Source organism: Macaca nemestrina, chromosome 20, assembly GCF_043159975.1.
Source record: "Macaca nemestrina isolate mMacNem1 chromosome 20, mMacNem.hap1, whole genome shotgun sequence".
In the NCBI taxonomy this organism is placed as follows: Eukaryota; Metazoa; Chordata; class Mammalia; order Primates; family Cercopithecidae; genus Macaca; species Macaca nemestrina.
The window spans coordinates 45,708,498-45,732,824 of NC_092144.1; the positions used below are offsets into that span (position 1 = coordinate 45,708,498).

General features: G+C 42.6%; 2 protein-coding genes across 10 annotated transcripts in view; both read right to left on the reverse strand.

Annotated features, from left to right (window-relative positions):
• LOC105495467 (ZFP14 zinc finger protein) overlaps positions 1-24,327 on the reverse strand; it is a 182,257-nt gene that overhangs the window by 34,038 nt on the left and 123,892 nt on the right. Inside the window, exon 1 of one of the 4 annotated variants that reach the window (XM_011765077.3) lies at positions 7,278-7,329. The exons of 2 other annotated variants lie outside the window; for them this stretch is intronic. The gene's annotated coding sequence lies outside the window, so the exon portion shown is untranslated. Of the gene's footprint in view, positions 1-1,822; positions 2,053-7,277; positions 7,330-24,327 lie in introns of those variants that run through there. One more of the 4 variants, XM_071086451.1, reaches the window with a different exon arrangement.
• Positions 19,209-24,327, reverse strand: part of LOC105495466 (ZFP82 zinc finger protein) — a 28,102-nt gene continuing 22,983 nt past the window's right edge. For all 6 annotated transcript variants that reach the window (XM_011765073.3, XM_011765075.3, XM_071086453.1 and 3 more), the window contains one exon: positions 19,209-22,561. In XM_011765073.3, the coding sequence (XP_011763375.2) occupies positions 21,192-22,561 (1,370 nt within the window). In that variant the 3' untranslated portion in view covers positions 19,209-21,191. The remainder of the gene's footprint in view (positions 22,562-24,327) is intronic.

Here is a 24,327-nt window from a genome sequence, read left to right on the forward strand (position 1 = left end):
GAAACCCCATCTCTACTAAAAAATACAAAAAAAATAGGTGGCGTGGTGGTGGGTGCCTGTAGTCCCAGCTACTCAGGAGGCTGAGGCAGGAGGATCACTTGGGCCCAGAAGTTCAAGGTTGCAGTGAGCTATGATCATGCCACTACACTCCAGCCTGGGCAACAGAGTGAGATGAAAGGAAAGGAAGGAAGATAAGGAAGGAAGGAAGGAGGGAGGGAGGGAGGGAGGGAGGGAAGGAAGGGAGGAAGGAAGGAAGGAAGGAAGGAAGGAAGGAAGGAAGGAAGGAAGGAAGGAAGGAAAAAGAAAGAGGAAAGAGAAAAAAAGAGAAGCAAAAAAACTTTCCAAACCTGAGGAAAGGTAAATATCCAGGTATAGCCCCAAGTTAGAAGGAAGAAAATAATAAAGATTAGGGCAGAAATAAATGACACAGACTAGAAAGCCATTAGAAAGAATCAATAAAATTAAGAGTTTTTTATTTTTTGAAAAAATAAAAAAACCTCACAAAATTGACAAACCTAACTAAGCTATATTAACCAAGAGAAAACAGAAAATATTGAAAATATTCAAATAAAACCAGAAATGAAAAAGGAGACATTACAACTGATACAACAGAAATACAAGAGACTATTATGAACAAATATACACCAGGAAATTGGATAACCTAGAATAAATGATTAATTCCCTGACACATACAACCAAGATTGAATTATGAAGAAATAAAAAATCTGAACAGGCTGGGCATGGTGGCTCCTGCCTGTATTCCCAACACTTTGGGAAGCCAGTCATTATGACAAACAGTATGGAAAGGCCTCAAAAAATTAAAAACAGAACTACCATATGATCTAGCAATCACACTACTGTATATATCCAAAGGAAATGAAATCAGAATGTCAAAGAGATCTCTGCACTCTCACATTTATTATAGCATTATTCACAATGGCCAACACATGGAATCAACCTAAGTGTCCATCAATGGATGAATGGACAAAGAAAATCTGCTATGTATATAAAATGTAATACTATTTAGCTATGATAAAGAAACAAGGCCGGGCGCGGTGGCTCAAGCCTGTAATCCCAGCACTTTGGGAGGCCGAGACGGGCGGATCACGAGGTCAGGAGATCGAGACCATCCTGGCTAATATGGTGAAACCCCGTCTCTACTAAAAAAATACAAAAATCTAGCCGGGCGAGGTGGTGGGAGCCTGTAGTCCCAGCTACTCGGGAGGCTGAGGCAGGAGAATGGCGTAAACCCGGGAGGCGGAGCTTGCAGTGAGCTGAGATCCGGCCACTGCACTCCAGCCTGGGCGACAAAGCGAGACTCCGTCTCAAAAAAAAAAAAGAAACAAAACCTGTCATTTGTGACAACATGGATGAACCTGGAAGGATGTTATGTTAAGAGAAATAAGCCAGAAACAGAAAGATAAACACCACATGATCTCACTCATAAATGGAATCTTAAAAAGTTGATCTCGGCCAGGGGTGGTGGCTCACGCCTGTAATTCCAGCACTTTGGGAGGCCGAGGCAGGTGGATCACCTGAGGTCAGGAGTTCAAGACCAGCCTTACCAACATGGAGAAACCCCGTCTCTACTAAAAATACAAAATTAGCTGAGCATGGTGGTGCACACCTGTAATCCCAGTTACTTGGGAGGCTAAGGCAGGAGAATCACTTAAACCCGGGAGGTGGAGGAGGTTGTGGTGAGCTGAGATAACACTACTGCACTCCAGCCTGGGCAACAAGAGCAAAACTCTGTCTCAAAATAAATAAATAAACAAACAAACAAACTTGATCTGATAGAAGTAGAGAGTAGAATGGTAGTTACCAGAATCTGGGCAACATAGCGAGACTTCATCTCTACAAAAAAAAATTAAAAAATTAGCCAGGCATGGTAGCATATACACCTGTAGTCTCAGTTACTCAGGAGGTTGAGGCAGGAGGATGGCTTGAGCCTGGGAAGCAGAGGTTGCAGTGAGCTGAGATCATGCCACTGCACTAAAGCCTGGGCAACAAAGTAAGATCCTGTTGAAAGAAAGAAAGAGAGAAAGAGAGAAAGGAAAAGAAAGGAAAGGAAAAGAAAAGAAAAAAATGAGTGTTAAACAAAATGTACCTTTTTACAAGGACTGCATTGGGAGACCTCAAAGACGGATGATGTCCTATATCAGCAAGGTCGTGGGGATGCCGACACTAAGTCAGTCCACATTTAGAGCTATGTGAAGCAGCATTTCAACCCTGTAAACTCTGAATCGAAGCTCCACTTCCGACACTAAAGGGACTGTTTGTATCTGTACATAAAGATTATGCAGAGCTATGGCCAGGGCCGCTGGCCCACGCCTGTAATCCAAGCACTTTGGGAGGCTGAGGTGGGCGGATCACCTGAGGTCAGGAGTTGAAGACCAGCCTGGCCAACATGGTGAAACCCTGTCTCTACAAAAATACACAAATTAGCCGGGCATGATGGCAGGTGCCTGTAATCCCAGCTACTCGGGAGGTTAGGGCAGAAGAATCGCTTGAACCCGGGAGACGGAGGTTGCAGTGAGCTGAGATCGTGCCATTGCACTCCAGCCTGGGTGACAGAGGGAGACTCTGTCTCAAAAAAAAAAAAAAAATTTATGCAGAGCTATGCTGACAGCATGATTTATAATGGATTAAAGCTGAAAGGAACCTAATTTTGGAATGATTCAATAACCTGTTGTTTATCCATACCACTGAAAATGATGCAACTATTAAAAATGATGTTGCCTTAATTTTGAATGGGTGAAGCCAGTGTGTTTTAAAAAAAGAAAATACCAGCATGTGTAGTGTGAAACTATTTTGACAGAAAAAAAAAAAATCATGTTTCCCTAGCAGGACCAGTTAAAATGTTTACAGTCACAGCCAGCAACACGCATCACCACATTAAATAGCGTGAGCCTGAAATACCCAAATACTCCAAATAAGACTTTCCCGCTTCAAGTTTTTCTTTCAGTCTTCCCTTTAACTGAGAAAAAAAGCTAAGGATACTGTAAAAACAGATGCTGTTTTTCCTGAGTGGCTTTTTTTTTCGCTTCAGCTTCCCATTCATGAACCAACGCTATGATTTAATTTGCCCATGTGTGTTGGAGTATGGCCTAGAAAAGAATGGCAAAAAGTCCCTGACTGATGTCTTCTAAGCACTGAAGGCAGCCCCATGCTGCTTCCTTTTACATCTTCTGGACAAACAGGTTTATTTTGCGTCTGAACCAGTTCTTTTGGCTAAGATGCCTATGAAGCCCTCCAGCAGATGTTGGGTCTCCTTGACCAACTGGTCTCACTTTGCATATAACATCATTAAAATAAAAACTGTAAGGCATACATCTGTATGAAATCCAGTTACCTCCATAAAGACCCTATAGCTTCAGTATAATCTGGACTAAACTTGACAGTGCGTGCCATCATCAGATCAGTATCTATCAGATTGATATCTCTTCCCTTCATCATGAGATTGCTGAATAAAGCAGAAAGGATTTTTTTTTTTTTTTTTTTTTTTTTTTGAGACAAGGTCTCGCTTTGTCACCCAGGCTGGAGCGCAGTGGCACGATCTCAGCTCACTGCAACTTCCACCTCCTGGGTTCAAGCAATTCTTGGCCTCCCGAATAGTTGGGATCACAGGCGTGTGCCACTATGCCCAGCTCATTTTTGTATTTTCAGTAGAGATGGGTTTCACTATTTTGGCCAGGCTGGTCTCAAACTCCTGACCTCGGGTAATGCACCTGCCTTGGCCTCCCAAAGTGCTGGGATTACAGGCATGAGCCACCGTGCCCAGCCAGATTTTTTTACGATGATATTTGGTATACTGTTGTAATTACCAATATATGCTTTTTTTTTTTTTTTTTTTACTGCATGATATTAGGTTACTTTCCAGTTCCCCCATATGAAATGGTGAGAACTACAGTTTCTACCTGAAAGAATTGTTATGAGAACTAAATAAGATACTACATATAAGGCACTTAGAATAGTAAATAAGCATTTCATAAGTCAGCTATATTACTAAAGATGAAGAATACTACTTATGCTTCTTCCCACAATTATTTTTAGAATTCTTCCCAGCACTTTGGGAGGCCAACGCAGGCGGATCACTTAGGTCAGGAGTTTAAGACCAGCCTGGCCAACATGGTGAAACCCTGTCTCTACTAAAAATACAAAAATTAGCCAGGCACGGTGATGCATACCTGTAATCCCAGCTACTTGGGAGGCTGAGGCAGGAGAATGGCTTGAACCTGGGGGGTGGTGGTTGCAGTGAGCCAAGATCGTGCCACTGCACTACAACCTGGATGACAGAGCAAAACTCTGTCTCAAAAAACAAACAAACAAAAAACATTCTTCACAGCCCTGCTGTTGATAGGTAATCCTTCTTGATGATCAACAGTTTACAAAAGGAGGGTACACAGATAAGACAAATGTAGTAGGATACTAATTTTTGGATATGGGTGATGAGGAAAAATATTAAATTACAACCTAACGGTAACAAATCTACTGAGCATTTATTATGTGCCAAGCATTAACTAAGGGTTTTGCATATATTAATTCCTCTACTCAGAGCCATCCTATATCGTAGGGTCTATCATTATCCTCATTTTGCAGATGATGAAACTATGGCACAAAGAGATGAAATAAATTGTCCCAAGCTCAGGCAGCTCTAAGTGGCAGGTTGAGGACTAGAACCCCACTACTTTAGCTCCATAACCCAGACGACTGTCACTATACTAAACTGCATCTCATGAGACCTGATAAATACGTGGCCTGAAACAAACTCACCCTGTCAAAAACTTCAAACCACTTTCCAAATTTCTACTGTCTTCCCTTCCCTTCTAATAACCCCTTCCCTTGTTAACACAGACCTCTCCACTAAAAACCCTGTCATATTATCACTCCTTAAAAGCCTCAAAAGCAGAAAAGATCCTGTCGTCAAACCACCTCCTTACCTTTCCCTGCTTTTGAACTCAGGGCGGTGGGGATCAAAGAGACCTAGTGTGTCATTCCATCTAAACTGTAAACTCCTCAACTAATCACCATCGAATGAAAGTTCTGCGCGGTGGCTCATGCCTGTAATCTCAACACTTTGGGAGGCTGAGGTGGAAGAATTCCTTGAGTCCAGGAGTTTGAGATCAGCCTGTGCAACATAGGGAGACCTCATTTCTACAAAAAATTTTAAAAATTGGGCGTGGGGCCACGTACCTGTGGTCTCAGCTACTCAGGAGGCTGAGGTGGGAGGATCACTTGAGCCAGGGAGGTCCAGGCTGCAGGGAGCGAGATCACTTCACTGCACTCCAGCCTGAGGGACAGAGTGAGACTTTGTCCCCCCCACCCCCCCGCAAAAAAAAAAAAAAGTAATAAAATAAAGTTCTGGTCGGGCGCGGTGGCTCACGCCTGTAATCCCAGCACTTTGGGAGGCCGAGGCGGGCGGATCACAAGGTCAGGAGATCGAGACCACGGTGAAACCCCGTCTCTACTAAAAATACAAAAAATGAGCCAGGCGCGGTGGCGGGCGCCTGTAGTCCCAGCTACTCAGGAGGCAGAGGCAGGAGAATCACTTGAACCCGGGAGGTGGAGCTTGCAATGAGCCAAGATCGCGCCACTGCACTCCAGCCTGGGCGACAGAGCAAGACTCTGTCTCCTAAATAAATAAATAAATAAATAACAAAATAAAGTTCTGCAGTTAGCTTCTCTTCAGGAGGTTTACTTCCAGACCATCCAAATGATTAGAAAGAGGCAGCTCATAAGAGAAACTAAATTACTGCCAAATGCTCACTCAATACCTACTGGAAGCCGGGCGCGGTGACTCATCCCTGTAATCCTAGCTACTGGAGAGGCTGAGGCAGGAGAATCCCTTGAACCCAGGAGGCGGAGGTTGCAGTGAGCCCATCCTGTCACTGCACTCCAGCCTGAGTAACACACCCAGACTCCGTCTCAAAAAACAGACCCAGAGTCCATCTCAAAAACAAAACAAAACAAAACAAAAACCTACTGGAAAGGGGTAGGAAGTTGGAATCTACCCTGATCACCCCATCATTCACTGGGAAGGAAGGACAAAGCACCAGGTCAGTGGACAGGACATTTCAGGAGTTAAAGCCTAACCAGCCGAAGATTAACGGGAACAAGCCCGCATAGTCCGACAAAATCGTATCTATTGACTGGTAGAAAGGGAGAAAATTCCACAGGAAGGGCTGGAATAGAATGGACGAGAGAGAGGGGAAAAGCTCTTTTTGTAAACGGTTGAGTTCCAGCTGAAGGATTCTAAGGAGGATCTAATGACAGCTGCGATCTGGAATGGCTGTTGTTTCCAAGGTGAGATTATGAAAGGCAGGAATTAATGAGATATTGAATGCAATCATGAGTGTAATCAAGAGGGTATCCCCAGTAATAGAATGAAAACAGCAAAGCAAGTCTAGAACATCACTGGTAAGAAAACTGTAATCTCTCAAAGAGGGAGTCATTATGCCATTTTACAACTACTGCACCATCTGGGAAGAAATCATGTTTTCTATTAATTTTGCAACTGGCGTTATCTGTCTCTTCCTTCCTAGCCTGATTAATGACAGAGCTGCTTCATTGTTCAGTCCGAGCTGATTTTCACCCCTTCACAGAAGAGGAAAGCAAATGTCCCCACGCCCAGAAAAATAAAGATTACACTTCATGGAACAAAAAGGAAACACTCATCTGGATGTTGACTTGTGTATATGCAACAGCAATAATTTCCTCCTCTCCCCGCTGCCTTCCTAAAGAACAGCAGGATTGGGAAAGGAGACGGGAATCTTGAGACCCCAGGCCTTTCCTGCAGCCGGCCTTGGCTGATCAGGACACACCCCCGCTAGCGCACTTGCTCCCTCCGTCTACTGCGCGCAAAACCCGATGGAAATAACAGGGAGCCTGGAATAAAGCTGACCCTTTCCCGTATCAGAGAGAAAGGCCAGGTACACGAAGAAGGGGCTGGAATCTGTCTCCGAGTTCCCCGCAGTTTCCATGGGAGGGAGCTCGGGTAAAGCTGTGCAATCTGCAGTCCTTCTTCAGACTGCGTCTTTTTGTTTGGGGGCCTTCATTCACTCCGGGGTTCCTGCATCTAACTCGGAGCCATTCCGGGCCGCTGGACCTGCGCGGCTCTGAAGCGGTAAGGCAGAGGACGCAACAGGGCACCCGGCGCCCAGTCAGCGGCACAAACTCCACAGCTACGGCCTCCTGGCTCACACAGAGGTCCGCGCCGCCCCCGCGCCGCCCCCGCGCCGCCCCCGCGCCCATTGCCTGGGTGCACGCGACCAACTCACCTCTCGGAGCCGACACCAGCAGGGAAGCCGGAAAGAACTGCGCGCGGAGGCCTGTGGGAAATGTAGTCCGCCGATGGGAGGGACTGGTTCCAGCCCCGACAGGCTGCGCGGAGTGCGCATGCGCGGGCGCTGGAGCTCTGGACGCTCGGGGCAGGAGGGCTTTCCAGGCTGCCTGGGGCTGAGGCGAGCTCGGGCTTGCGTTTGTTTTTGTCGCTGAGGAATACTTTATTTATTTATTTTTTTCTTGAGGCAGGGTCTCGCTCTGTCGCCCAGGCTGGAGTGCAGTGGCGTGATTAGTTACAGCTCACTGCAGCCTCGACCTCCGGGCTCAAGCTACCCTCCCACCTGAGCCTCCAGAGTAGCTGGGACTGCAGGCGCGCGCCACCACGCCCAACTAATTTTAAAAATTTTTATAGAGACCAGAGCTCCCGATGTTACCCAAGCCGGTGTCGAACTCCTGGGCTTAAAAGATCCTCCCGCCTGAGCCTCCCAAAGTGCTGGGACTACAGGCGTGAGGCACCAGGCTCAGCTGCGGAGGATTTAGAAAGAAGTTTTGGCACCAGCAGGTGCCTAATACGTGTACTAAACACCTAGCAGTTACTCACTGCATACACCCAAGCAAGGTGTGGGCACACATCAGGCATGTAATGAAAATACTCTCAAAGCCCACCAGAACCTGGAGCAGGACCTAGACCCAGAAAGGTCGCTCGTGCTCACTGCGCTCTCCCTTTCTCTCCCTTTCTCTCTCTCTCTGTCTCGTATCTCCTGCAATTGTGAATGTGTCGTTCTACTAGAAATACAAAAAATTAGCCGAGCGTGGTCGCGCGCGCCTGTAATCCCAGCTACTCGGGAGGCTGAGGCAGGAGAATCGCTTGAACCCGGGTAGCGGAGGTTGCATTAAGCTGAGATGCGCCATTGCACCCAAGCTTGGGCAACAAGAGCAGAACTCCATTCCAAAAGAAAAAGACTAACTGGAGAGGTCTCAGATAAGATTGAATTTGTCCTGCCCTGCGTTCCTTCAGGAAAGAAATGGGATAAGCCCACCAGGGACCACCCTGAGGCATCGTCTGTACCCCAAATTCTTTGATATATTAGTTAATACATGAAATACTTTGTTCTTTCCTTAAGAATATAAAACTTTAGAAGATATTTGAAAATGCCTAGGCAATCTTGTTTCATTTTGCAAAGAATAGTATATGCATGAAATAGGAGATAAATGAAAAATCTGAGCTACTATATAACCCTAAGAAGGCGGCAGGCACGGTTTGGGAGGCCGAGGCAGGTGGATCACCTGACATCAGGCGTTAGAGACCAGCCTGGCCAACATGGTGAAACCTCGTCTCTACTAAAAATACAAAAAAATTTAGCCGGGCATGGTGGCGCACACCTGTTGTCCCAGCTACTCGGAGGCTGAGGCAGGAAAATCGCTTGAACCTGGGAGATGGAGGTTGCAGTGAGCCAAGATCGTGTCACTGAACTCCAGCCTGGGCGACAGAGCAAGACTCCGTATCAAAAACAAACAAACAAACAAAACTACTAAGAAGGCTGAAGTCCCAAAGTATTTTTTAAATTCAAAATCACAGTCCTATGTACCTGTTTACAATTAAATTTATGTAAGAAAATCAACACTCCATTAAAAAAAAGCAATAAAAAGAATTATTAAAACATCTCCTCCATATTCTCTTTCTGTTTTGACTTTTTTTTTTTTAAACAAAGTCTCACTCTGTCACCCTGCCTGGAGTGTGGTGGCACCATACTGTCTCACTGCAACCTCAGCCTCCCAAGTTCAAAGGATTCTCCTGCCTCAGCCTCCTGAGTAGCTGAGATTACAGGTGCCCACCACCACGCCCAGCTAATTTTTTGTATTTTTAGTAGAGACAGGGTTTCACCACATTGGCCAGGCTGGTCTCGAACTCCTGGCCTCAAGTGATCCGCCTGCCTTGGCCTCCCAAAGTGCTGGGATTACAGGCTTGAGCCACTGCACCTGGCCTTGTTTTGACTAAGTTTTGAGGCCTTCTGACACTAGGGGCTAAATTCTTCACACCCTCTCTGGTGAGGAGACTGCTGGTGAACATAACTAACTGTGGGTCATTTTCCTTGTCCAACAGCACCAGAGAATTAACGCCTGACTTCACTGAAGTACAATGGAGGGATTTTTGGAAAGGGCCCTGCTCTGTGTCAAATGATGGCGCGCTTAGACCAATATCATGCTCACTGACCTTCTGAAATAGGATTTTCTTCAGATTGTTTCTTTTCTCGTATTGTTCAGTTTGAAAAAAGCGGTTTGAATCTTCAATTCATCATAATCATGCAGAATAAGAGTGTTTCTTTCAGAGAGTTTCATTTCTTTTCTTAGTATCTAAATCTGTACTATTAATATTTTCAGTTGCCTCTCAGACATCTGCAGTTTCTCTTAGTAGAAAAAAAAAAAAACCCACGTGTCAAATGCTCCATCATTTGACACAGAGCAGTGTCCTTTCCAAAAACCCTTCCATTGTACATCTAAAACCTGTCATTATAACCTTTTTGTTGTTCTTATTAACAGGTCATGGACAGGCACGGTGGCTCAAGCCTGTAATCCCAGAACTTTGGGAGGATGAGGTAGGTGAATGGCTTGAGCCCAGGAGTTTAAGACCAGCCTGGGTAACAGCTGACTCTACAAAAAAGTACAAAAATTAGCCAGGCATGGTGAGGCACATCTGTAATTCCAACTACTCAATTTTTTTCATATTTATATTTGTGTGTGTATATATATATACACACACACACACACACACACACACACATATATATATGATTTTACTAACTTTGAAATCATAAAAACTAAAGGTGCCTCACCAGGAATTAAATCCATGTTATTTCTCAACATATTTCTGGAGCCTTCATTTATTCCAAAACTATATCTTGTGAATGTAATTTACATTAAATTTGCATATTTTGAAAGTGGCCCAACATGTACCAAACCTTGTGTTTTAATCATTTGTGGTAATATCGTATAATTTATGACCTCAACTTTTGTTAAATACCTTCATGACAAAGGCACTATCAGAATCTGCTGCAAAACCTCATACCATCAGCACTGGTGAAGGAGAAGGAGAAAGCTGTTGCTTTCTGCTTTCTTCTGTCTTCCTAATCTTGCATGAGTTTATCTCACTGGAAGAACATAGATCACATCTGGAATTCTAGAGGCAAGAGGGTCTAAAAACTGTAGTGCTGAGGCTTCCAGCCTCTGTAGCACAAAAAAGAGCCTGGGGCACAGTAGAATACTTATGACAAAACAACAACAACAACTGATATCCAACACACTTGGTTTTTTAAAAACAATTTTTTATTTTTATTTTTGGAGACGAAGTTTTGCTCTTGTCACCCAGGCTGGAGTGTAATGGTGTGATCTCAACTCACTGTAACCTCTGCCTCCTAGGTTCAAGCAATTCTCCTGCCTCAGCTTCCCAAGTAGCTGGGAATGCTACAGGTGTGTGCCACCGTGCCTGGCTAATTTTTTTTTTTTCTTTTTTTTGGTATTTTTAGTAGAGACAGGGTTTCACCATGTTAGCCAAGCTGGTCTCGAACTCCTGACCTCAGGTGATCCACCCACCTCAGCCTCCCAAAGTGCTGGGATTACAGCCATGAGCCACCACGCCCGGCCGGTTTTTTAAACAATTTAATATCATCATTTAAAATTTGGCTTTTTTCTCAAAATTTCTCAAAAAAAAAAAAAAGAAAAAAGAATCGTGTTGCTTCTCCAATGCTAGAAAGATATTCTACATTTTCTCCTGAAGCCCTTCTTGCTTTCCCTTTTACGATTAGATCACTCATGCATCTGGAATTGATTTATGTATTGTGAGGTAAGGGTCAAGATGAATTTTTTTATCAGAACAGATACACAACTGATCCAGTGCTTTTTATTGAAAAGACCACCATTTCCCAACCACATGGCCGAGGAAACTTTATCAGAAATTAGACAACCACATATATATATACAAAGAGAGATATTTCAGGGCTCTTCATTTTGTTCCATTGGTCTATTTGTTCATTCTTGCTCATTCTAACATACATGAATGAACATTCTTGTTCATTCTTACATACCTGCCTTAATGACTACAGTACAACTTGTCACATTAACAAACTCAAGGAGAAAAACATCGTATCAATGAGCCAAAAAGGCATCTGACTATATTTAGCAGATATTTCTAAAAAAAAAAAAAAAAAAAAAAAAAAGTTAAACAGGAACTGAGACAACTGAGCCACAACAAAATCTATTTATCTCAGACCTAGAGTAAACATTACACCAAGTAATTTTCATTAAATTGGAGAAAATGAACAGATGCCTGCTATCACCATGAATACTAAACCTTGTTCTGGAGACTCTATTACAATAACAATAATTTTAAAAATAATCACTATAAATATTTAGGATAAAACCAAAATTATATCTATTTGAACTTGACACACCTGATTGCCTAGAAAACCAACAGTCGGGCCGGGCGCGGTGGCTCAAGCCTGTAATCCTAGCACTTTGGGAGGCCGAGACGGGCGGATCGCGAGGTCAGGAGATCGAGACCATCCTGGCTAACACGGTGAAACCCCGTCTCTACTAAAAAAAATACGAAAAACTAGCCGGGCGAGGTGGCGGGCGCCTGTAGTCCCAGCTACACAGGAGGCTGAGGCAGGAGAATGGCGTAAACCCGGGAGGCGGAGCTTGCAGTGAGCTGAGATCCGGCCACTGCACTCCAGCCTGGGCGACAGAGCCAGACTCCGTCTCAAAAAAAAAAAAAAAAAAAAAAAAGAAAACCAACAGTCTAGTAAAAAATAAAATTTAAAAGATTATTAGGTAATAATGAAAGCTATGACTGTATCCACATTTAACGTATTCATATGACAGTATCAACATAAAAACAATATGGGAGAAGGTAAGTCCATTTATAATAAAGGACTACTATCTAGAATTTTATTTTTTAAGAATCCTATAATTCTTATATTTTAAAAGCTTTTTTAAAGGAACAGGCAAAGACATAAATTGGCAAGTTACAGTGTTGAGCCAATATGCAGATGTGAAAAGATGCCCAACTCACTATTAACCAGGAAAATATTACTATGCATACCAGAAGTAAGGATATAAGGAAAACATATTTCACTGGTTGAAGGGATTGTGAACTGGGAGCATACTGATGCTTTCTACTTCTATGACAGTATCTAGTGAGGTTGAAAATAAATATTAACTATGACTGAGCAATTCTACTTTTGATAAATACCTTAGAGAAACTCTTGCTTATGTACAGTAATAAACACAGACCTGTTCAATAAGGTATTTTTCACAGCAAGAAATTGCTTCTCACCTAAATATTGATCAATAAGAAAGTTTAAATACATATAGTGTAAATATAAAAGATAGGGCCAGTGGACTTTCTATTCTATTGAAAAGTATCATTCAAAAAAAAGCAAGCAGTTGGTTACAAAGCATGATGGGAGTTGCTTTCCTCACCATACAAGTAACCATACATCTGCCATAATGCTGACATTTTCATCTTTGAAGTCCTTTTGGTTATGGCAGCATCTGCCAAAGTAGAATCACATCTGCAATAGGTATTGGGAATGGGAGTTCTATGGTGAAGTCTGAATTACACTGAGTTAGAGAAAATAAAACTCCATTTTCTTTCATTTTGATAGGCACTTAATATGACTTTTTCCCCCAAGAAATATAGTATACAGAGCTCTCACACGTTTCACAAAATCATTTCCTTCAAGTAGGATTAAGTACTAGTGTTCTGTGGAACAACTTTTCAGAAATTCTGAGTAAATGTACTGTCTCCAGAAGACCTCTGTTAATGTGAAAATGTTACCTAAGAGGAGAAACACACTGTCCTATTAGCAAAACCTAATTTTACTATAGCACTTAAAATAGTCTTCCTCATGTTACATTTTACTGTTTACAAATTAAAAGCAATCTGAAATCTTGGGTGGGAAAGATTTATTATTCTAGATGATTAATGACTAATCAATGACATCTGCCCAATCTGAGCAAACTGGACTTGGAGGTACAAATCTTAATCTATGAACAGAGTGACATTATAGAGATTTGATTAAAAATAAGGAGTTATGGTAATACTTACTTTTATTTTGTGGAAGGTGCTGTGGTTTGAATGTATCCCCCAAAGTTCATTTTCAAGTTTTTGGGAGAAACTTGATCCCTAATGCAACAGTATTAAGAGGTGGGACTGTTAAGAGGTGATTAGGCCATGAGGGTTCTGCCCTCATGAATGGATTAATGCTGTTACCACAGGAATGGGTTTGTTATCACATGAGTGGGTTTCTCATAAAGGGTGAGTTTGGCCCCTTTTGCTGGCTTGCTGTCTCTCTCACCCCCTCTCTGCCCTTCTGCCATGAGATGACACAGTAAGAGGGCACTCATAAGATGTCAGCCTGTCAATCTTGGGCTTCTCAGCCTCCAGAACCATGAGTCAATATTTTTCTGTTTGTTTCGGGAGGCTGAGGCAGGAGAATGGCGTGAACCCGGGAGGCGGAGCTTGCAGTGAGCTGAGATCCGGCCACTGCGCTCCAGCCTGGGTGACAGAGCTAGACTCCGTCTCAAAAATAAATAAATAAATAAATAAATAAATAAATAGAAGGAACCCAGGAGCTATCAAGACGGTGGGAGAATGACCCCGAAGCCTCAAAACTCTTTGAGGCTGCCCCTTCCATCACAGACAGCATTCACTGGCTCATGCTGCCTCATGACTCTGCTTCCCACATGCCAGTAGCGTGCCCCTTGGCTGCCCCAGCCATTGGTTCCTGCTGGCTCAGGTGTGGCTCAACCTGCCACTGGGCATAAACTGTAAGCTTGTGGTGGCAGTATCCATGTGGTGTTAATTTGGCAGGAGTGCAGAATGCAAGAGTCATGGGGGCATGGCTTCCTTCACTTCGATTTCAAAGGATGCCTTGGGTAGCGTGGGGGCCCAGTCAGACTTGTCCATGGAACCACTGCAGAGACTCCCCACTAGGACAGTGCCTAATGGAGTGAGGCCATCCCCAAGACCCCAGAACTGAAGACCTGCCAGTGTGAAACTCCAACCTGTGACAGATGCTGTGTGGCATGAGCCCAGCAAAGCCATGGGGGCAAGGACCCACCCCAGTGTGTCCAAGTAGGTCACATAGTTAAGGAAGAGTCTTCTGGAGCCTTAAGAGTTAATGTTGTTTGGCCGGGCACGGTGGCTCATGCCTGTAATCCCAGCATTTTGGAAGGCCAACGCAGGCGGATCACCTGAGGTCAGGAATTCAAGACCAGCCTGGCCAACATGGCAAAATCCCATCTCTACTAAAAATACAAAAATCAGCTGGGCATGGTGGCAGATGCCTGTAATCCCGACTACTCGGGAGGCTGAGGCAGGAGAATCGCTTGAACGTGGAGACAGAGGTTGCAGTGGGCTGAGATCATGGCATTGTACTCTAGCCTGGGTGACAGAGTGAGACTATCTCAAAAAAGGAGTTAGTTGTTTGCACTGTTGGGTTTTGGACTTACTTGGGACCAGTTATCCCCTTTTTCTTCCCTATTTCTTTCAGAATAGGAATGTCTAGGCTATGCCTGTCCCACCGTTGTGTTTTGGGAGTAAATATCTTGCTTGATTTCATAGACTAACAGCTGGAGGAAAATTTGCCTGAGGATAAATCATGCCTTGTCTCACCATATCTGATCTAGCTGAGACTGAACTTTTGAGTTTGTGCTGGAAAGAGGAGACTTTGGGGCAATCAGAATGGGGTGTATGTATTTTGCATGTGAGAACATGAATTTGGGAGGCCAGAGAAGGCATGTTATATTTGAATGTGTCCCCCAGTGTTCACCCCCAAGTTTTAGGGAGAAACTTGATCCCCAGTGCAATAGTATTAAGAGGTGGGACCTTTAAGAAGTGCTTGGGCCATGAGGACTCTGCTTTCATGAATGGATTAATGCCATTATCACAGGAGTGGGTTCCTTATCAAAAGATGAGTTGGGCTCCCTCTTGCCCTCTCTCTCTCTCTTGCCCTCTCTGCCCTTCTGCCATAAGATGATGGAGCAAGAAGGTCCTTATCAGATGCCAGCCTTTTAATCTTGGAATTCCTACCCTTCAGAACTGTGAGTCAATTTCTGTCCATTGTAAATTACCCAGTCTGTGGTATTCTTCTTTTTTTTTCTTCTTGAGATGCAGTTTCGCTCCTGTTGCCCAGGCTGGAGTGCAGTGGTGCAATCTCAGCTCACTGCAACCTCCACCTCCCAGGTTCAAGCAATTCTCCTGTCTCAGCCTCCCGAGTAGCTGGGATTTCAGGCATGCGCCACCACGCCTGGCTAATTTTGTATCTTTAGTAGAGATGGGGTTTCGCCATGTTGGCCAGGCTGATCTCAAACTCCTAACCTCAAGTGATCCACCCGCCTCAGCCTCCCAAAGTGCTGGGATTACAGGCATGAGCCATCATGCCCAGCCAGTATTCTTTTATAGTAACACAAAACAGACTAAAAAAAGAGGTAATAATTTTTGTGTTGAATTCCTATTTTTATATGTATTGTTCATTCCTTTTGTAAAGTCAATGAAACTAAGATAAATGAGAATAGAAACCATCTAAAAGATACTGTGACTGAATCATGTCATTTTTTATAACACTGTTGCATTGTTCAAGTCAGGAAACCTACAATCTGGATACATATTTAAATGAGAACAGGCCAGGCCCCAGGGTATTCCTAGTAAATCATTTTATGTTTTATAATTGTTTATAGACTATTGAGTTCAATTTACTGATACTGTTTTGCCAATGTTTGCATGTATCTTAAGTAAAATTGGCCCACATTTTGCTTTTTAGGAGGTATTTATCCTCATCTACCTACATTGGGATAGTTGCCTTACAGAATGATCTAGTAAGATTTTGTTATGGGTTATATATTCTTTTTTTTTTTTTTTTTTTTTTTGAGACGGAGTCTCGCTCAGTGCTCAGTCGTCCAGGCTGGAGTACAGTGGCCCAATCTCAGCTTGCTGCAAGCTCCGCCTCCTGGGTTCACGCCACTCTCTTGCCTCAGCCTCCCCAGTAGCTGGGACTACAGGCGCCCGCCACTACGCCTGGCTAATTTTTTGTATTTTTAGTAGAGACGGGGTTTCACTGTGTTAGCCAGGATGGTCTCGATCTCCTGACCTCGTGATCCGCCCACTCGGCCTCCCAAAGTGCTGGGATTACAGGCGTGAGCCACCACGCCAGGCCGGGTTATATATTTTTTAAAGCTTTTTACTGCCTGTAAATCTATAGATTCTAGTTTTTAAAAAACAAGATCATAACTGTACTTTTTCCCCTTTATTTATGGATTAGTTCAGGGTTTTTTTGGTATCTGGAGTCAACTGTAATCATTTCGATTTCTCTAGCTTGCAACATATTGAAATATATGTATATAGTAATACAGAAACACTGAAATATATGTATAAATATACGTATATAGTAATACGTAACTTAATTTTTAAAAATCTCATTATGTAGCTATTTCACCTTTTCCGTACATAAAGTTGAGTCATGTTTTTCCCTCAATAAATGCCAATTTTATATTAATGTTATTTTCAAAGAGAATATCCTTAGTCTATTATTTTATTAACTATTCCATTAATTTATTTGATCATATGAACAACTTGCCATTATTCACCTTAGTTTTAAAACATTTCTGGCTTAAGTTAATCCTTATTTTTTCCCACCACATTTATAAATTGCCTATTATGTGATAGGTACCATAGGTGTGTGAACAGAGTGGTGAACAAGACAAATACTTATTTCTCAATCCAGATTTTCTAAATGCATTGCTTTAAATTTTCTACCAAGTAGAGCTTTGGTTGGTGATTTCCCCCAAGTTATCTGTAGGCAACACGTGATCATTCATCACTAAACAGTCTACAATTTCAGACTTGATTTTCTTTTTTCTTTTTTGAGATGGAGTCTTGCTCTGTCACCAGGCTGGAGTGCAGTGGTGCAATCTCAGCTCACTGCAACCTTCACCTCCCAGGTTCAAGCGATTCTCCTGCCTCAGCCTCCCAAGTAGCTGGGACTACAGGACACCATGTCCAGCTAATTTTTACTAGAGATGGAGTTTCACTATGTTGGCCAGGATGGTCTCGATTTCCTGACCTCAAATGATCCACCCACCTCGGCCTCCCAAAGTACTGCGATTACAGGCATGAGCCACCACGCCTGACCCAAACTTGATTTTCTACCTTAAAAAACTTCATGATGGAAATTTAAAATATATGTAAAGATAGTAAGAACAGCACAATGAACCCTGTGTACCAAATGACCCAGATTAAACATTTACCAACTTTTTGCTAATCTTATTTCATATATCCCTCCCACCTTTTGTTTTTCTTAAGTATTTAAAAGTAAATCATAGGCATGACATTTCAGCCTCAAATACCTCAGTATGAATCTCTAACACTTAAGGACTCACACATATATACCCACAATGCCATAGTCATGCCTGACATATGAACAATAAATTACTTAGTATCATTTAGTAACCAATCCATGTTTACATTTGTACAATATCTAGAGACATTTTATTCCTTCAAATCTTGTATTGACTATGTTTTCTTTATTCTCTGTATTCTTGATGCTCTGGCCACTTGGGGCCTTAATCCTGGAGAGACTGCCCCTCCCAGGGCAAGCTATTGCACAGATGATAAATTCTACTTGCAATCATGCCTTTCATATACAGACCAACCAATCCAGAGCCCATACGCCCAACTATCTCCATCAAACTCTCATATACCAATTCAATATTCCCCTGCCCTAACTAGACAACTAGGAAACACCCCTAGAGCCCAGAGACCAACAAAATTACTCAAACTATCCAATCCTAAGCTTACCAGTGTGCCTACCCCTGCCTTGTCCATTCCTTCCCATGAAAACCCCCAGTAAAAGCTCTGGGCCATGCTCTGCCCTCACCCCGTCTGCCTCCTGATACACCTGGGTACTTCCCCTTTTTTTTTTTTTTTTTTTTTTTTTTGAGACGGTGTCTCGCTCTGTCACCCAGGCTGGAGTGTAGTGGCGCGATCTTAGCTCACTGCAAGTTCTACCTCCCGGGTTCATGCCATTCTCCCGCCTCAGCCTCCCAAGTAGCTGGGACTACAGGCGCCCACTACCACGCCCGGCTAATTTTTTGTATTTTTAGTAGAGACGGGGTTTCACCGTGTTAGCCAGGATGGTCTCGATGATCTGACCTCATGATCCACCCGCCTAGGCCTCCCAAAGTGCTGGGATTACAGGCGTGAGCCCCCACGCCTGGCCTACACCCGGGTGCTTCTTTAGGTGACCTTGCATGCCATGCCACGCCTCCTGTTTCTGGGATCTGTGTATAAACTTCTTCCTTCATGACAATCATTTCCATGTCTGCCTGTCTCACCATGATTGATTAAAACAAATCCCAAGCGCAGCATTTTAACACAAGGATCCTAAAATGCTCCATACACTGTATTTGAAGGTACGTTTCTTAAGTCTCCTTTAATGTGTAGGATTCCATTTTTGTCTTTTTTTTTTTTTTGACATGTATTCGTTAAAAAAATAGGCCATTACTTCTGCAGAATTTCCCAAATTTTGCATTGGTTGTTTGCTTCTTTGTGTTGTTAATTTGTTCTTTTATTCCCCATGTTTCCTGTAAACTGGTAATTAGGTTTGGAGACTAACTTGTACTTCTCAGTTTTGGGGGGGTGCCAAGAAAACTTCACAGGTGTCCACAGTGTGCATCCATTTCATCATATCAAGTGCATCTAGCTGATCTCATTTAGATGTTAATATAGATTAGTGTCCTGTCATTCTGCTCCATGCATTATAAGCTTCCTATCCATTTTTCACCTCATCATTTTCACATCCATTGCTATCACCATGAAAATCCATGATTTTGCAAAATTAAAGAGTGTCATTTTCAAAGTCTGTCATTCATTTGATCTTTTTTTTTTTTTTTTTGAGACGGAGTCTCACTCTGTCGCCCAGGCTGGAGTGCAGCAGCACGATCTTGGCTCACTGCAAGCTCCGCCTCCCAGGTTCAGGCCATTCTCCTGCCTCAGCCTCCTAAGTATCTGGGACTACAGGCGCCCACCGCCACGCCCGGCTAATTTTTTGTATTTTTAGTAGAGACGGGGTTTCACCATCTTAGCCAGGATGGTCTCCATCTCCTGACCTTGTGAGCCGCCTGCCTCAGCCTCCCAAAGTGCTGGGATTACAGGCGTGAGCCACCGCGCCCTACCTCCTTTGACATTTTAACCAGTTGGAATTCTCTAATAATAAACAACTTTCCTTCACCAACTTTTGGTTGTCTTGAAATATAGTCCGTAAAGGATAGGCAAGGTAAATATTCTATTCTTTTCCTTTGTTAATAATGCTCTAAGTATGCTCCATAACTCATCAATGCATTTGGTTCAGGAAAAAAAAAAAAAGCTGAAAGGTTGGAGTGCTCATGATAAAAGGACACAGGAGTCAATTTGAGGGGATTGCCATTGGCCAAATATAGGACAATTTAGCATTTTTAAAAACTACAATGAAGTAATTAAAAAAAAATTAATGGAGCTTTATAATAAGGTGATTTTTGATTTCCAAAGTTTCATGTTATCCTTTGTCAATTTTTAATATTGACTGGAGCCAGAGAATGCTGATTGTAGATTTTTTTTTTTTTTTTTTTTGAGATAGGGTCTTGCTGTGTGACTCAAGCTTGAGTGTAGTGGTACAATCACAGCTCACTGAAGCCTCAACTCTTGGGTTCAAGTGATCCTCCCACCTCAGCCTCCCAAGTAGCTAGGACTACAGGCATGCACCACCATGCCCAGCTAATTTTTAAAGTTTTTTTGGTAGAGACAGGGTCTCACGATGTTGCCCAGACTGGTCTCGAACTTCTGGCCTCAAGCAGTCCTCCTTACTTGGCCTCCCAAAGTGCTGGATTTACAGGCATGGGCCACCTCACCTGGTCTAGGATATCTGTTTTTTAATGAACAAATTGGAAAGGAATTCCTTACTTTCAATATTTTAATGAGAGTAAGATATCTCAAGTTCAATGAAGGATAAATGTTGGTAGAAGGCATTTCTATATTCATTATGCCCATAGCCTTTAGTATGATTTATCTACAAAGAAATATTAAATATGATAATAAAAGAAAGTTTAGTGGCTTAAAATGACAACCATTTTATTATATCTCATGTTTTTGTGGGTCAGAAATTTGGGCAGGGGCTCAGCTGGTCAATTCTTCCATTCTACGTGGCATCAGTTGATGTTACCAAGTCACTCAGTGGCATTTAGCTGGTGGCTGGTCTGGTGGATCCAAAATTTCACTCAAATGTCTGGTATCTTGGCAGATGTCAAGAAGACAGGGTTCAGCAGGTGCCTCTCCCTCTCTATGTAGTTTCAGGGCCTCTTCATGTGGTCTCTTCAGCACAGTAGCCAGACTCTGTAACATGACAGTTCTCTCATTTCATGAGATGAAGTAACTCTACCAGTAAAGTCTGAGTCAAGAAACCAGCACAGCAGTACATCTACCATATTCTATGGGGCGAAGCAGTCACAGAGTCTGCCTATATACAACAGAGGGATGTAAATTCCACCTCTTGATTGAAAGAGTGTCAAATTGCTGCACTCTTATATGACCATTTCATAAATTAAAAAATTAAAGCACACAGCAGTTAAGCTTCTTGTCCAGTATGACACAAAGTGATGGGATAGGGATGACGGTATCTTTCTCATTCTTATAACAGGATTCGTTTTTAGAACAAATGTGCTGAAGTTTCAGGTTTGAGTGATGACGGAATACAATACATTATCACACTCTTTTAATGATATAAAATCTCTAATGCCAAGTCAGTTGCATGTATGGAGCAAAAGAGATTAATTACTACATTCATAGAATGTTCTATTACACAGAAGTTGAAAAGACTTTCTTAGATTTTTACATTATGAATTTTCAGATGATGAGTAAGGTGTGAATGTTGCCTAAAGGCCTTCTTACATTCCTTGCATTCATAGGGTTTCTCACCAGAATGAATTCTCAGATGTTGAATAAGGGATGAATTAAGCCTAAAGGCCTTCCTACACTCCTTACACTCAAAGGGTTTTTCACCAGTATGAATGCTCTGATGTAGAGTAAGTTTTTGGCGCAATCTAAAGGCCTTGCCACATTCCTTACATTTATAGGGTTTCTCACCAATATGAATACTCTGATGCTGTGTGAGCTGTGAAAGTAGTCTAAAGGCCTTCCCGCATTCCTTACAGTCATAGGGCTTAACACCAATATGAATACTCTGATGTGAAATAAGTTGTGAGTAGCGACTAAAGGCTTTCCAGCATTCCTTACATTCATAAGGTTTTTCACCAGTATGAATTCTGTGATGGAGAATAAGATGATAACCACGGCTGAAGGTCTTCCCACATTCCTTACATTCATAGGGCTTCTCACCAGTGTGAATTCTCTGATGCAGTGTTAGCTGTTGCCGCACTCTAAAGGCCTTTCCACATTCCTTACATTCATAGGGTTTCTCACCAGTATGAAGTTTGTGATGTACTCTAAGACCAGAGCCACACAAAAACGCCTTCCCACATTCTTTGCACTCATAGAGCCTGTCAGCACTATTAAGCTTCTGATGCCGAGTCAGGTGTGCATACTGTCTAAAGGCCTTTCCACACTCTTTACACACATAGGGTTTCTCACCAGTATGAATCCTCTGATGCAGAGTAAGTTGTCCTCGTACCCTAAAAGCCTTCCCACATTCTTTACATTCATAGGGCTTCTCACCAATATGCATTTTCTGATGTACTCTAAGATCTGCACCACATATGAAAGCTTCCCCACATTCCTTACATTCATAGAGTTTTTCACCAGAATGAAGTCTCTGATGTCGAGTAAGGTGTGCAGTCTGTCTGAAGGCCATCCCACACTCCTTACATTCATAGGGTTTTTCACCAGTATGAATTCTGTGATGAAAAGTAAGCTGTTGGCGCACTCTGAACGCCTTCCCACATTCCTTACATTCATAGGGTTTATGGACAAAATGAAGTCTCTGATGTGAAGTAACAGATGTGCGTTTCTGGTAAGAGGACACCTTTTCAGATGGCATTTTCACACTACTGAAGTATCCTTCTTGGGGTCTCTCCTGTCCTTCCATTTTTCCTGTGGATTCCCAATCATGTTTTAAAATGAGACCCTTAAGGCCACGGTTTTTAATTCTTTCCATTATCTTCCACGGGGATAAATTTATTTCATAAATGTCATTTTCTAAAGATAACTTCTTGGTTTCATACTTGGTCTCCAAATCTAAAATGAAACAAGAAAGCAAACACATGCTGTTTTCTTTCACTAAAAGAAGCAACATTTCTAACGTAGAAATAAAAGACAACAAAAGTAATCCTCAACCAAACTCTAAAATTGGTTATACAATTTGGAAGAAAAAAAAAAGCCAAAGGGAACATCAGGAAAAATGAGAGTTCATACCATATAGCAAGATTGGTGATTAAATAAACATTTTAAGTCAGTGGTTCTCATATTGAGGTGTGGATCACAATCACCACGTAGCTGGTTACTAACACTGAAGTTTAGACACCACCCAAACCACCTGGATCAGACTCTGCAGTCCTGGAAGGATATTTAATATTCTCTACACGACAATTCTGATGAAGATGAGAGGTTGAGAATCTATACCTACATTTTTTTCATCTTTCGTCATTCTTAGAATCCACTCAATCTCACTGTGGTTAAGAAGGCTTACCTACATCATATGATCTCAACCCAGTATCCCCTTTACTGCTCCCTGGAGAGGTCTCCTTGTAGACCTCACATGTCCTAACTTACTTCCATCTCTTAGGACTCTTCACAGTCTGTTCCATCTCCCACAAATCTCCTGACTGGGCTCTTTGCATCGCTGGCTCCTTTCATCCTGAGATCTTAGAGTAAAAGTCATTTCCTTTAAGGTTGACCCTATTGATAGTACCTAAATCCATGTTGCTATTCTCTATTCCTTGCCTTTATAATAGCTCTCAATTTAAAAATTATATATTTATTAACTTCTCCAATTGTCATACTGTTTATTCTTACCTATAAATCTCCTCAAGGACAGAAACAATCCCTAGTTAACTCTACATTAAGTAATAAATGCTAAGCATATAATAGGTTTTACTCATTTAATTCCCATAGCTATATACTTGTTCTAAATGTATCTCTCTGCCTCTAGTCTCTCATGCCTTACTACAATGATTAAATATTCTCTTTATTCATCCAAGGTAGCCCAGCTAAATACAAGAATGGAAATAGGTGGCTATATATTCCTACGCATCCGCCACCGCTTATGCCCTTACCTATGCAGTACACTGCCCATTTGCTCCTTCACATAGCTCTGGGTAACTTTTTCTTTGTCTCTACACCATAGCAAAGGTATTGAGGAGTTCTACCTACTCAATCTCTCCTTCAACTTATTCTCTTACTCATTCATTTGCCAAATGTTCAACTGGTTTTGTTCTTTCCTCCCATTGCTCAAGTTTTGTCCTTTCCATTCCCTCATAGTCAAGGCCATTCCTGTACTTTTAGGAAATGTGTAGGCCGGGCCCGGTGGCTCACGCCTGTAATCCCAGCACTTTGGGAGGCCGAGACGGGCGGATCACGAGGTCAGGAGATCGAGACCAGCCTGGCTAACACAGTGAAACCCCGTCTCTACTAAAAAAAATACAAAAAACTAGCCGGGCGAGGTGGCGGGCACCTGTAGTCCCAACTACTCGGGAGGCTGAGGCAGGAGAATGGCGTAAACCCGGGAAGTGGAGCTTGCAGTGAGGTGAGATCAGGCCACAGCACTCCAGCCTGGGCGACAGAGCGAGACTCCGTCTCAAAAAAAAAAAAAAAAAAAAAAGGAAACGTGTATCAGTGATTTTTTAGACAGGAAAACACATCTGTATCTTATTGAAGTTCTTATGAAATTCATGGCACAAAAAGATAGGATATGCTTGTAACTCAGTAATGTGGACAAAAGTAATGTGCATGTTCAAATGCTGCAGTCATCTGAATGTGAAGGACTTGCTAAGAAACGTCACATC